Raw genomic sequence first — 16,032 nt, 5'->3', positions numbered from 1 at the left:
AATGAAGCAGTGACACATTTTCTTGTTCTTAACGCCCACATAAATTAATGAATCGGTTTGATTAGCTGCGCATGAAAATAAAGAAACCATCGATTTATTCTGGTAGCCCCCTTCCAGCGTGGGCGTGTGAATCTGATCGATTCCAGGAATGCCTTTCAGTGCCCTCAACGATCCTTTATCCTTGACAACTAAATGAATGCCAATGGGACAGGAAAAGGCGTCGGACTAGTGTAATTGAACGGAAATTATTGAGATTAACTTCAAAGCCCATCCTCAACGACAAAAAGCTCTATATCTTCGAAATAAAATTTAGAGGAATCATTTATCTTTAATAAAAGTGATCTTATAATATTTAACAATATAATTGTATTGTTGGTGCAGTTGCTTCAATCATTTTTTATCCAATTGATTTTATAGAATCAAATCGAATTATTGAGTTCAGGAGATAACTATCAACACACTTTTTGTTTATTTATATAAAATCCTTAGCAATTTAATATGAATTAAATCCTGTATCGATCTTCTTTTTTAATTTTGTGCATGGATCGCTTACTTTTTTGTAAATTACTTCAATCAATTGTTTTTGCAAATTACTTCAATTATTCAATCGGAATTCTAGATTATTTAAACAGATACGTTATCTTATTATAAATATTTTCTAAAAAAACATCAACATACAAGGGATAGTCAAAAAATAAAGGGACATTTGAAATAAAGTTCATTTATTCTTCTGATAGAAAATTGAAACATACATTATTTTTCTACATAACAACCTTGGATTTCAACTCATTTTCCCCAACTATTCTTAAGTTTTTTATGATTCCGTCGGAAAAAAAAAGTTTTGCGATTCTATCTACAATATAACCAGTATAGTACCATCTAATGACTTCTTCACTGGTTGCAAATCTTCTTTCCCTTAGCGCTTCCTTCAATGGTCCAAAAATATGAAAATAACTTGGAGCAAGGTCTGAACTGTATAGTGGGTGTTCCAGTACTTCGAATCCCAATCCCTTTATTGTTTCTGCCTTCCCATTGTGTCGAATGTGGCCTAGCGTTATCTTGCTGAATACGTTAACATGATTGATATGCAAAATATTGGCGATTTCGTCTACTTTTATTCGCTTGTTTTCAATTATCATACCCTCAACGACTTTCAAATTGTCCTTAGTAGTTGACGTTGATAGCCTATGTGATATTTCGTCATCATATAAAGAAGTTCTTCCCTGTTTCTTCCCTGCAAACAAAAAGCGAATCACCGTCGTCGTTCTTTTCTTTTGCAGATCGACAATGGAGCTGCCATATTTAAAGGTCTGCGACACTCCAACGACTAACGCGAGAATAGAATGTTACATAGAAGTGTTGCCGACTACACTAATTCTGCGCTGGATACTAGCAGTATTACCAAATCCTAGAAACAGAAATTACAAAAATCCCTTTACTTTTTTACTTTCCCTAGTACATAAAATCCTTAGCAATTTAATATAAATTAAATACTTTTACAGCCTTTTTTTCGTTTTTGTATATGGATCGCTTATTTTTTTGTAAATGACCTTAATCAATTACTTTTGTATATTACTTCAAATATTCAATCGGAATTCTTAATTATTTAAACAGATACGTTATTATATTATAAACATTTCAAAAAAATATAAGATATATGTTTTGACCTTAACAATCTCGTTCAGATGTTCGATAATTCGGAATTTAATCAGTTGTTTTAAATTTTTTCCAAATTTACTTGCTAATTCGGAAAAATATTATTGATCAAACAAAGTCTTTTCACCAAGACTTTCAAGAGAAATTCAAAGGACTTGAAATGAAAGTGATGCCTTCAGTTTTTAGCTTTGCGTAATTTTAAAGCTCAAGTAAATAATGTAAATCTTTCGCCTAGAGCAATCAACTTTAAGTGACTGCGCAGAGAGTGTTTAACATGCTTCCGAGCAGTTCATTATATACATTCGAAATAATCTTAAGTCACCAAACTGCCAAAGAAAAACTTTCCAGGCCGGCACAGTAGAATTAACACAACCAACCCGTGGAATAAAATGCCAACGAAGCTGTCTTTTCCAATTATAACCCTGGAATATAAAATTCAACACCTCTAAAAGTGTGTACCTCGTGTTCATAAGAAAATAGATGCGAAATCTATGAAATTTCATGTGTGATCTTGGGATTATAATTGTGGTCCATTACAAATTTTGTTTACAATCATCGTCTTCCCAAATACATATCTGCATGACAGATAATTGTTAAATTCTCACCATTGATTAAGTCATTCGACCGCCCAAATACACATGGATAATAAATAGGGAATGACCGGACCGCCGTAACAGCAACACTGGCAGGAACTATCGTTGAATCCTAAGGACCGTCACCGGCCACGGTACAACCCTTCCCTACGGAAGTACGTCCTGTCATCGATGGGAGGATCGATCGATACTTTTCGTATACCCTCCAAGGTAGCGAGATCCAACCACCAAGCCGGAAGCATCTCATCCTCATTTCGAGGTCCCACCCCCCGGGCGATCACTATTGATTAGCAAGCTGTAGAGGTTTTGGTGAAAGATCTACTAACTAATGTTCGCCAAAGCTAAGGAAAACATTCGCGGCCTTATTAAGTTCAATAATTGTGGGGGGGGATAAGACATTTATAGGAGCGTATGCAAGAAAATTTCATTGATACCACTCCTACTATTTTTTAATATGTTTAATGGATTCCAAATATGAATCGGAATGTTGCATTTCATGTGCATCATATTATACTTCATGCTTTTCCAATGAACAATTTATTACATCATACATCTTCAGCTATGGAAAATTCAACACTTTCATAGTTTTTATTAATGATGTTACTGGACCTTCATAAAAGAGTTAAGTTTTATGATAGCATAATGTCATTATAAATGTAACTTTCCAAATAATCTAATAATTTCCAGATTATCTATTTTCTCATTGTCTTCGTGATAATGTAATTTCATTTTGTAAAATGTGAAAATAATAAACAGAACTCTTCTTCTTTAGTTTCCAACAATCTAAGAAGGTAGCGAGGCTGAAGCATTGGAAGCAGTTTGACTTTCATTACAAAGTAAACTATTACCAAAAAGTTATACAAAAAAATTATTTTAAAAATTCTTAAAATTCAGCAAATAGTTTTGCGACTATGAAAACGGCATCAATAAATTTTTTTATATATATATTTTTAAAAGTTTATAAATTACTTACTTTTCTGCTCCAATATTTTTGGAGCGGAAAATAAAGCTAAATTTTGCTTAATTTTTAATTATTTAAATATATAATTAAAACATCAAAAATTCTTGGCCGCGGTGGCCTGGTGGAAACGTCTCGACTTTGGAACCGGAGGGTTTCAGGTTCGAGACCCGATTCCACCGAAGAACCGTCGTGTAAGGTGGCCTGTTGCACGTTAAATCCGTCATTACCATACGTCCTCCCACTGGTGTGGTGTGGAGAATGGGTGCCAGCTCAGATATCGTCCTCGTCATCTGACCGCGGTTCAAAATTACGAGGTCAGTCCCAAAATAGCCCTAGTGTTGCTTTAAACGGGACGTTAATATAACTAAAACCAAAACCAAACCAAACCAATCAAAAATTCTTATTTCCGCTTTTCAAAGTATATTTGTGCCAAATTTGATTGTTGTAAATCTACTGTTCTATTCCGTATATAACAGTATAAGCAGAGACAAACTCGTTCTCTTTTATTATTATTAGAAAATATTACAAATCTGGAACACCTACAACCCACGCATCTACGACAAACGGTGAAAAAAATATTTTAGGAATATCTGAAGAAACATTAAAGAATTTTCATTAAATAGTATTTTTACAGAGAGTGATTTAATAAGTAATTTTTAAAATAACAAAAGGAATTTAAAATTTCATTTAATCTGAACCAAACATCTAAGATCATGAAATATCCTTGTTGAGCAGTGAAAAAAAAAATCATGGCTTTCAAAAACAGACAAAAAAAATGAATAACCGTGATGAAGGCCTGCGAAAATATATATATAAAAAATGAACTCAAATTTAAACGAAAGAAGGATCTTTTTGAAAAGAAATATTTTTTTTTTTATTCTCTAGTTCGAGGCATCTTATCACTTACGATCAAAAATTCAGTTCTCCAAAGGTGAATTTAAGGACGTCTGATAAAAAAGTAGAAATATTTTTATCAACTTTCGGAAAATAAGAGTTCCTAATTTTAGAAAAATTTATTGGCAGTTATGAATAAATAATTCAGAGAAATATATAAACAGAATATTCACTAATGATTGAGCTTAAATTATTATTGAATAAAATGGTTTATTTCTTTATTGTAGGATCGTATAAAAGACGAGTGAAATAAAATCCATTCAGACTAAAATCTAGAAGTGGAAAGAGAATCAAGAGCCAAGCGTACTAAAAATAAAAGCGAAAATGTAGGAAAATTGCAAAATGTTTTCTTCACTTCATTTCAGCATCCCGAGACTACCACTTTTCATCGATACTATCTCACTAAAGGGTGAGATGCGGGAAGATGAGTTGATTTCCGGATTCCTTCTTCGTTCTTTGACCTTTTCTTCAGCCTTTTGATGATATTTTTTCTTTCAGTTCTTTTTTTTTTCACGTACATGTGACAGTCGTATCGTTTCTGATAGTACTATTTTATTGTAATTCAAAATTACGTATTTATTGCTAATATGGTCAAACTGAGCAAAAAACTGTCAGACTGGGACAAAAAAAATATTTTATATAATATCATTAAATGTGACCGATATTATTTAACGTTGTTAATCTCAGAATGTTGTCAAAAAATCAATAACAAATAAAAAGATATATTAACATAAAAAAATATTGTTTTGTATAAAAGTGAATTATAAAATTTCAAGAACAGAAACCTTCCATTTATTCAACATAATTTAGCATTTAGACCCACACACACAATAAATAAAAATTGCTCTGAAGTACACTCATATCCAAAATTAAGGTCACAAACCTAAAATCTGCGAAAAATGAAAAACTATTCACTGTGTTGCCACGAAATTTGGCACAGAGGTACATTACAATGGAAGAAAGAACATAGACATATAACAACGTGGAAAAGATTTTAATTAGGAATTAAAAAACAGGTTATATCAAAAAGTGTTACATTATGAATCAGAGATAAAGCATTTATCTCGGGAAAAGCCTGTCTGATATGGAATGTGACCACCGTGCACTGCTATACAGGCTTCACAACGAGCTTTCATACTGTTTATGAGGGTGTCAATAAATGCTTGGGGCAACAAAGCCCATTCTTCCAAAAGGGCGGCTTTTAACTCTTGGAGAGTATTAGGAGGGGGTAACGCTATGCAATGGCTCTTCCGAGACCATCCCAAACATGTTCAATAGGATTCTGATCCGGAGTGCTCGAGGGCCAGTCCATACGTCGAATATCCTCTTCCTCAAGAAAATCATCAACGATCTGGGCTCTGTGTGGAAGCGCGTTTTCATCCATAAACATGAAGTCTGGGCCAAAAGCAACCCGGAACAACCTCACATAGGCTTCAAGGATCTCATCCCTATAGCCATGTGCATTGATAGTACCCGCATCGAAGACGTGCAGTGATGTACGACTGCCCAACATTATGTTACCCCAGATAAGGATTCCTCTGCCACCAAATCTGTCGATTTCTTTTACGTAGGAGGGATGATAGCGTGCTCCTCGCTCTCTCCAGATGAAGATTCGACGAGTGTCACTCTGTGTGGTTAATCTCGACTCATCACTGAAAAGAACACGCCACCATTCTTGCTGTGCCCAAGACTGATATGTTAGGCACCACAACAGCCGGGCTTTTCTGTTGGATGCAGTCAAAGGGACGCACTCAACTGGTCGCCGGGCATAAAGAGCCCTCTCTGCTAGACGTCTGTATACTTTTTGTCTGGAAATTCTTATTCCAGACGCAGCAGCAAGGTCACGAACAAGTTGAGGAGCCGTTGTCAGCCTATGCCGCCGTGCGCTTAATGCCAAATAGCGATCCTGTGGAGACGTCGTTGCTCTGTGACGGCCTTGGCCGGCCTTCCTGGTTACAGTACCACTTGATAGGAATTGATTCCACAACCTGGATACCACTTTCGGTGCCACTTGTAACTATCGAGCCACCTCCGCTTGAGACTGCCCAGCTTCAAACCTGACAACGGTCCTCCATCTCAAGGCATCGTCTAAACGATTATTAGAACTCATTGTCACTGGAAATAGGTTAAATGTTTTGTTTTAATGCAATATTCGCAAAATTGCAGGCAAAAATCCCAGATGCCTAAACGGTCTAATTTCAGTAGTTCCCCAAAAACTAATGCTAAACAACATTTTTTTCCCACAACAAAGGTTAATATCGTGTTAGCTGCACTTCACAATATATAAAATATAATTTGTTTAAATTTTATTGGTAGCAATTCTGAATTACTTTCAAAAACATTCTTGTGACCTTAATTTTGGACATGAGTGTATTTTATTGTGAATTAGTATCTTTATTTCGACAATGCTAAGAGTTACCTGCAGTTTTAGAACTCTAAATTCCATGGAATAATCCAAGTTAACCTTACTGCTGAATGTAAACCCCCGGGGGAAGAGGGCACCTCGAAATGAAAACGAGATGCTTCCGGTATAGTGGTTGAATCTCGCCACTCTGGAGGGTACACAAATAGGTGGGAGATCTGACTCCTCCCATCGATGACGGGACGTACTTCCTTCAGGGAGGGTTGTACCGTGGCCGGTGATGTCCCTAAGGACTCAACCACAGTTCCAACATTGTTGCTGTTGCGGCGGTCCGGTCATTCAGTTTTATGGTTTAAATCCGTGTGACTTAGGGCGGGTCGGAGAGTCAGATGGCTGACTTACTGCTGAATGTAAACATCTTCTCCTTTCATCTTTCCAATCCCTCCTTTTTTTGACTAAATAAACACATTCTGACCCATGCGCAAAAGCGCGGAGGGCTTTAGATTCCCAGAATGAATAGTACAGTGTTTCTGATTTTAACTCAATATCAAGGCGAGATTACTTTGAATACATAAAATTACAAATTATTTATGAGAAAATTGTATAAGTTGGTGAATTTAAAATTTCGCCAAATTATTACATAAGAACACTCTCACTAGAGAAAGCATTACATTCTCTTTTCGAGAACTTAGAGAACCAACAGGCATTTTCCCTATTTACCACATTCTATATTATTTTTCACCTGACTCTATAACGTAAACCAGCGGGAATAGTTTCTCCAAAACTTTCTCACATATATTATAGTAAAAAGATTATCCTAGAAAACGCTTTGCACAGAAATGACTTGCAAAAATTTACGAAATATTAACCCTTGATGAGAATTCAGCCTTTTTACTGATTTTATCGTGTCATCCTTGGCGAGTGTTTTTGGCGATTAATCCTTGGAATGCAATTAATGTTATGTAAAATCAAATTTGTGTTTTACACACGTTTTTCCCAATCGATTTAAACAAAAATTTAACATAAAACTGCAATTGTAGTCACAAAATCCCATACCAAATTTGATATATTTTAGTCGTTGCATTTTTGAAATATCGTGTTAACATTTTTCTGAACCTGCACACAAACAGATATTTATTCCTTTCTTGGTTCTGTCTCAAACTTTGACAGATGTCTATCATAAAAATTTTAAATCTGTGTATCGAATTTCATGCATTTAGCCCTCTTCGTTTTGTAATTATCATGTTATCTTAGAATCAAACAGCCGGATGGATGGACTTCATCTGAACGAAATTTGCTCAAAATTTGATAGAAATCCTTAAATTTGGTGTAAAGACCGCATACCAAATTTCAGCTGTCTAGCTCAAAGCGTTTTTGTTCTATCCTTGTCACAGGTAGTCTGACAGACAGACGGACATTTTCCAAAAATGTGTTTCATGAACTCGAGAAGATTCATCAAAATCTCGAATACGAATTTTTTTTTTTTTTTTTTTTTTTTTTTTTTTTTTTTACTTTTTTTATACTGTGCATATGATAAAGTAAGAATGATATTTCGTTGAAGTCATTTGGGGGGAGGAAAGGGGATGTGAGGATATTTTTGCTTATTATTTTTAATTTTCAAGTGTCATAGAAAATCAATTACAATTAGAGGAGGGGTTCAATCATGGTTTTCTCTGCGACTCTCTTGTCTGAAAATTCTTAAAAAATATTTCAGCCAGCAAATCTTGTATAATGACGAATTGCAATTTTGTTATTTAAATTTGAATCTCTACGGCGAAACAATTTCTTTCTATTTAATCATCTGTTATCTGTAAAAGTGTTTCTTTAAGCATAAAATAGGTGGATTATAAAATATAAAAACTGAAATTAGCTACAATTTCTTTGTTCTCCAAACTTCGGTTCAAAAAGGGAATTTTAAATACAGCGAAACGTTTGCTTCTTTAAAAGCAAGCTTCAAAAATAAGGTGAATCGATTCCATTTCTTCATCTACATTTTTCCCAATACTGCGCCTTCATTCGGATTTTTTGTCATTTTTTTCTGTCGGCATTTGCATGTCGGTTACTTAACGTAATAATGATATCGTGTTAAAAAGAATCCTATCTTATAAATCTGAAGAAATTTCTATTTCTTTCGAATGACTTGAACTTTATAATACTATACAGGCATTAAAAAATATGAATGAACTCTCTCCTAGACTTATTCTTACTTATTTATCTATATATTCTATATATCGCTTATGAGATTATACTTATTAATCAGAACTGTATGATCTAAATGTGCTTATATATTTCGGAACTAAAATTAACTACCGTAATATCAGATAGATCAGACAAAAAAGTATTTTAATTCATTTTTTAAAAAACCTCAAAAAGCATTTTAATTAGATCATATGTAAGAAATAGTTCTGTTTCAAATCACGATGTTAAACTTCTTGTATAAATATGGACTACAATAAATAATAATAGAGTATGTTTGGATGCGTGCGTGTGCGTGCGCATGTGTAAAGCATATTTTGAAGACATAATTTTAATGATTTTTATTCTTTACACTTTCAAGGAAAAAAGTTTAATTTATAGTTTGGTCAAGCCATGACGAATACAGAACAACGAATGGAATAAGAAGGCAGGAAGTGAAAAGAGCGGCCTTATATAATTTTAGAAAGGAATTTGTCTACTCAGTGTTTTGATTTCGAGGGAAAATGAGTAGCCCGTGAAAATTTAAAAGTTAAATTTACCGTGAAAGCGCAGTTTGAGAGGTTTGAAAATTGCTGATAGATAATAATTAGTTAGAAAATATATTTAGATATTCTATATTTCCATCTAATTACACATATATATAATTATAAAAGATAATTAATATATCATTTGTCAAACAGAAACTTGTATGTATCCGCGTCAGATTAAATCAGTACATTAAACTTTATCTCCTTTTACATGTATAAAATTCTGGTTCAAAATCATCTTCTCATTGATTGTTTGTCGGTCTGTCTATTCGATTAAAATTTATATGATCTCGTTTACTCAAAAATGTAGAAGTACTGATAAATGAAATTTGGTATGTGGTCTTGCTGCCAAAATTATAAATCTTTTTCATATTTTGAACTCTCTGAACCAAAGAAAAAAAATTCAAAAATCGCTATATCATGAAGTTTAAATTATATTGTACTTTGCATAATATGGAAACATGGCAAACAGAATACTCAGTCTTGATTCAATAAACAAAAGCAAATGATTTTCAACCAAATGTACATGTAACATGGTAAATATTGATATTCAGTTTTTCTGGACATGATGAAAACTTTCTCCCAAAACTAAAATTTAATTTGGGAGAGATAGTTTTACCTTTATATATTCATTTTCCTAACTTCATTTTTCAATATAATAGGCATAGATAAAAGTAACATCCACTCAACTATAGAAACTTTGATTGCTTGTTTGATACTTAATAAATGTTACACACTTTTAGATTCCGAAGCAATTACTGTATAAATGGATTTTAAAAAAAAATCACAAGCTGTTTGTTTCTGTCTTTCCAGTTCTTCAACATGGCTGGTGTATTTATGAAAATCTTCAACTTGATATGCATGATGCTTCTGATAGGACACTGGAGCGGTTGCTTGCAGTTCCTTGTGCCCATGCTCCAAGGGTTTCCTCCGAACTCCTGGGTCGCCATTAATGAGCTTGAGGTAAGTCGCAGCGCTTTCTGTTCAAGGGATTTCTGCAATTTCCTTATTTTCTTTTACAACTACTGTTTAACCATACATATGGTAAAACGTAATGAAATATGGCGTTTCAACCAAAAACAAAAGTACTCTGACCATGCAAGATCCTCAATTTCCTAATATACAACTGGAAATAAGAATTTTACTTTTTCTTTCCTAAGATCATTGGAAAAATGTATCAAGTTCCCATTGTAAGGCTTTCATCTTGAATTTTTTTTTTTTATACACTGCCTTCATTATGAACTGTTTATGTTGCCAAGTAATCATGGTGCCAATGCGCCAAGTTTGGCGAACTCCGAAATCAGAGTTGTACTATTTGTATCGAATCAAGAATGAACGCAATACTATATTGTTGCTAGCAAACAAAGGTTTAATATTCTTTCTTATATAGGCATGTGGTATTTTTTCAAATGGTTTACCATATGTTTTTTCGTTATACAGTCCTAACTTTAACACGAATTTATTAATTTAGACGAATTTTTCTATCCTTACGGTGAACCGTAATTTCTATTTTAGCCTTCCCGAATTTATTGATAAATATCAACAGATTGCAACTTATGGGAATATTAATTTTTAATAGTGAAATCCTCTAGCTTAAAATTAATTGCATGTTAATGACACTTTTTTCATCATGTAAGACATGATGTTGTTTTGGTTAGGTGGTTTTGAAGCTCGAAATCGCGTAGGCAAAGAATAAAGCATAAATGGCAATTTTCATCATCATCTTTTAATCGCATATATTTTTTACCTGCTTTTACCAGTATTGCATTATTATTATGTATGCTTCTTTGACATCAGATGCGTTTTTAAAAGGTTGACGTAGAACTATGACATCATAGCTGTTATTTTCATGGAATGTAATTTTTTTCGGAGGAAATTAAATAGTTTAATTTTTATAATATGTTGAAAAAAACTTCACTCGCGTTTAATAACAGTTTTGATAAAAAGTATTTTCACTTTTCCCCAATGGGGAAATATCACTTCATTCCTTCTCAAGGAGGAAACATTGAAGGATTTGACTCCTGTTCTAAGATTAATCCATTATGGAACTGTTTCATAATCTCAGAAATTAGAAAATAGCAGTTTGTGCTTGCAAAAATATTGTTTTCATAAAAATTATATATAAATTCATAAGTTAAAAAATTTATTGGTAAATAGTTTATCATTTGGAAATCGCATTGCATCGCATCGTTATTCAGCTTCCAAACGTGGCATTCCTTTTTGTGAGAACATGATGTTGCTTTGCTTTGAAATCGCGTAGAAATAGTTTGTTCGAAATCGCGTAGGTAATGAATAAAGCATAAATGGCAATTTTAATTTTAATTTTTTTCTTGGCTGAGAAAAAGGTTTTGGAGCTCTCGTAAACCGGTTTTAACTGGTTAAGGACTTAAATTAATTAAGACAATAATAACTTAAAAAATAACGATGTTCTCACATGATAACTTGATAGATTTCATTTTTTTTTTTTTTGTTCTTTTTTTATTATTGCATAGTTGAATATTCGAAAAGTATTTCAATAATTCTAAATCCATTCATTTGTTTCCAATCATCAGAATGTTAGAGTCCCTTGAAAGTAGATGAGTCGTCGCTACACGCATCATCAGAAAAGCGCAACTCATTAAAATATCAGAAAGATACACCAGGAAATGATTGAAAAAGTAGTTACAAAATTCTACTATTACAAACATGAAATAAGTTAAATTAAATAGAAGCATAAAGGAATGAAAATCAATATAGCTCGATGAAATTAGAAAATTATTTTTTAAAAAAATTTAAACTAACGAGGGTTGTCTCCTTAAACTTACTCGCACACTTTCTAATGAAAGTATTACCATAGAGAAAGCCTTGCATAGCATTGACGTACAATTGCCATGATATTTTTACCTTGGAGGAATTTAGCAATTTCTACTGAATCTAACATGTGATCCTTGGCTATAATTCCGTGAAATGCATTTAAAAGTATCCGAAAAATCCAATTAGTGCTTTAGGTACGTTTTTCCCAATCGATTGAATGAAATTTTGACATAGAATTAAGGTTGTAGTCACAAAATCAAAATACCAAATTTGATATATTTAAGTCATCGCGTTTACATGTTTCTGAAAGTATAAACCAACAGATGGTCCATTCCTCATTGGATTTGGTTCAAAATTTGACAAGCGTCTGCTCTATAGATATTAAAAAAAGTGTCTTGAATTTTGCTCATTTAGTTCTCTCCATTTTGAAGTTATCTTATTAATTTATATTCGAACAATCTTACAGACAGATTTCTTCTAAACAAATTTTGCTCAGAATTTCATAGAAATCTAAATATATAGTGTATAGACAGAGTACCAAATTACAACCGTCTAGCTTAAAGCGTTTTTAAGTTATATTTGTCACAGACAGAAGACGGATGTAATGCCAAAAACGTGCGAAATTATGTGGTCTAAAATTTGAAAAAATGTCAAAATCTCGAATTCGAATATTTTGACTATTACAATTCTTTCCCTATATTCGCACACGAAAAAGTAGTTAGAATGATATACAATCATAATTTATAAACTTTAGTTCTCTGACCTTTAGATTGGAGTATGAAACATCAAGTGTACTGCTTTAATAGATGAATATGTTAAGGTAATTTTTAACGATCATGTTGTTGTTGTTTATTTCTCTCTTTCAATGGGTTTGTAGCGCAATTATGTACAGCTCATTACGATCGGTTATTCATATGGATTATATTTCCAGAATGTTTAATGCAGATTATATTTGAAATTAAAATAAGCGAAACTATATCAAGTCGACATATTTTTATTCCATCACAAGCAACTGATGTTGCCACTTTTTAAAAAGACAAAATGGCAAAAAGATGTATTTTGTCTTGTGGTCATGTTACTCGGCTACGAACCATAAGGTTGCGAGTTCGATCCTCGTTTATCGCCAATAGCAACATTGGTGACCCGGACGTGATACGTAAAAAACCTTCATACAACTCTTGTAGCGCCCTCTACCAGAAATAAATAAAATCAAAGCTGATAAATAATCAGCCAATTAAAAAAATGAAGCTGATAAACAATCGGCCAATAAATAAAATGAAGCTGATAAATAATCAGCCAATAAATAAATGAAGCTGATAAATAATCACCCAATAAAAAAAATGGATAAGGCGCAACAGCCAATATATCACCACTAATAACAGCAAAAACAGGGCAAAATATCGTTCGTCTCACCTCCGACGCACTGGAGGGGGAGTAATGTGGTGACGCTTTATAAGCCAGATAACAGCTACGAGACATGAGAAATTTCTTTTGTCTTGTGGTCATGTTACTCGGCTACGAACCATAAGGTTGCGAGTTCGATCCTCGCTTATCGCCAATAGCAACAGGTTTAAATCTGATTCATTGAAGTTTTTAATGTCATCCAGATGCACATTTTTCCCAATAAGTCTTTTATTAAAGATCGATTATTCTTTTATAAATATCCGACAAGCAATGTAACGCTCCAGCTTTGCGTGATATGATCTATGTTGTCATGGCGTTGTTTCACTCGATCAGTTTTTGCTTTTTCTTAAAGTCAATAAGCGAAAAATATGTTTCCACCTCTAGAAATCCAGTTAAAGAGTTAGTTAATGTGCTTAGCTAATTTTATCCCTCATTACCCTAATAAAAGATAAAATTTTATTTGATGAATTGCTTTTCCTTTTATAATTCACCGTAGCTCGAACATCTATTTGCACCTTAATCATCTGTATTAGTAATAATAATTTATTACATTTTTAATAAATAAAATTTATTTGGTAATTACTTAAACGTTGATTTTAAATATTAAATTGTTGAAATAAATAATTTAATATTTCAGTTATTTGAATTTGAATTTTTTAACGTTTATTTTTATTAGTAAAATTGTGTATTATCGTTTAATAACTTTATCAATTTTTTAAATTTTGAGATTTCTACATTTTGTCTTTGTCCTCTTTTTAACTTTCTCGTATGAGAAGCATATGAAGATAAAGAATTGGAAAGGTCAAGAAATACGATAACGAGGTTTTAACAGCTTCCACGTTTTTGATCTTCTTAAGTCCAGAGTACATTTTTGGAAATATGTTTGTGTGTACTATCTATGAACACGATAATCATTGAAATGTAAATATTGGAACCAATAATAAACACAAAATCAAGGATTGTAAGAAGAAATTTAAATCAACAATAGAAAAATCTTGGAATCATCAAGAAAATTTGCTGTCAATCACATATTGTAGGGAAAAATATAATCAATCTTGTACTTTCAAGCAATCAAATATTGTAGAAAGAAAATAGAATCAATTGTGCACTTTCAATCAATCAAACATTATAGGAAGACAAAGAAATCAATCGTTTACTTTCAGCCAATCAAACATTATAGGAAGAAAATAGAATCAATCGTGTACTTTCAATCAATCAAACATTGTAGAAAGAAAATAGTGTCAATCGTGTACTTTCAACCAATCAAACATTATAAGAAGACAATGTCATCAATCGTGTACTTTCAGTCAATCGTGGAAAAAAATAGAATCAATCGTGTAGTTTCAGTCAATCAAACATTGAAGAAAATAGTGTCAATCGTGTACTTTCAGTCAATAAAACATTATAGGAAGACAATAGAATCAATCGTGTACTTTCAGTCAATCAAACATTGTAAAAAGAAAATAGTGTCAGTCGTGTGCTTTCAATTAATCAAACATTATAGGAAGACAATAGAATCAATCGTGTACTTTCAGTCAAACCTTTTAGAAAGTAACTGGAATCTATATTTTTTCAATTAATTTGTAGGAATTTCAATTAACATTGTAGGAAGAAACTTATATCAACTATCTGAATTCAATTAAACACAGTAGAAAGAAACTGGAAATAATGTAAAAACACTGGAGTTTTGTGTCGAGCAATAGAGAATATTTTTGAAAAGTATGATTTCGATTAATATTGCCTTATATTAATTATATCATACCAATATAATAATGCATATAAACATATTGGACCGGGATGCTATATAAAAATTTAGATTTCGTCATCTTTTTCAGTAGAACTTTTGTTCGTACAAATCAATTCAAATATAATTTTTTAGTCATCTGAAGCATTTTATAATTGAAATTACATATTTGTTTCTAACTGTTAAAAAATTTGTTATTAGTCTCTATAACGTTTTAACATTGATTTAGTTTTGCTCAAGATATTTTTTCAGTAATATTATTTACAAAGAAAGAATTAAACGAAAATCCAGATGGTAAATAATTGTTGCAAGGTTAATGAATAGATTTTGAAATACTCTTCCGAAATTTTACATTTCCTTTTCCTAGAAAAGTTTAAAAATCAATGGCTTTAAACTTGATTCAGAATGGAAGAAATATCGAAGAAAGTATTGATTATTTCTCAAATTTTATATTCCTAGAGTGTGTCTATTGTCTGAATTCTGCGTTGGATAACAATTCTTTGTGGTTTCAGTTGAAAAATGAAAATTCTCCATGAAAAAAGAAAGAATTCTATGAATGTAGAAAATTTTGAATATTTTCCTTTTCTAGTTAAATCGACCGGCTTTGAAACATCGACTTGAAAACTTGGTCCTCAAAAGATTGTATTTCCATTCTATTCGAAAACGAAAATGAGAAACTGTCTGCCCAGATGTACATCGCATCAACAAAAAAAAATGTTTTCCTCACTTTTTGAGTTTCAAGGAATAGCAACTGTCTCTCAAACGCGTATTTGCTCCAGAAAAAGAAAATTAAGCAAAAGCAAAAGTGAAGACGTATTGACAGAAAACAACGAAAAGAAAAAGCTGTCATCGCTATCTTTGATAGAAAACGAAGTTTTCTTTGTCTTTTTTTTTATATAAGT

General features: G+C 32.4%; 1 protein-coding gene across 1 annotated transcript in view; it reads left to right on the top strand.

The window, feature by feature from the left end:
- Positions 1-16,032, top strand: part of LOC129967801 (potassium/sodium hyperpolarization-activated cyclic nucleotide-gated channel 2-like) — a 293,220-nt gene that overhangs the window by 241,278 nt on the left and 35,910 nt on the right. Inside the window, exon 4 of the mRNA XM_056081912.1 lies at positions 10,003-10,152. Within this exon, the coding sequence (XP_055937887.1) occupies positions 10,003-10,152 (150 nt within the window). The remainder of the gene's footprint in view (positions 1-10,002; positions 10,153-16,032) is intronic.

Source organism: Argiope bruennichi, chromosome 1, assembly GCF_947563725.1.
Source record: "Argiope bruennichi chromosome 1, qqArgBrue1.1, whole genome shotgun sequence".
NCBI classification, from domain to species: Eukaryota; Metazoa; Arthropoda; class Arachnida; order Araneae; family Araneidae; genus Argiope; species Argiope bruennichi.
This window is presented reverse-complemented; position numbering and strand designations above follow the sequence as displayed.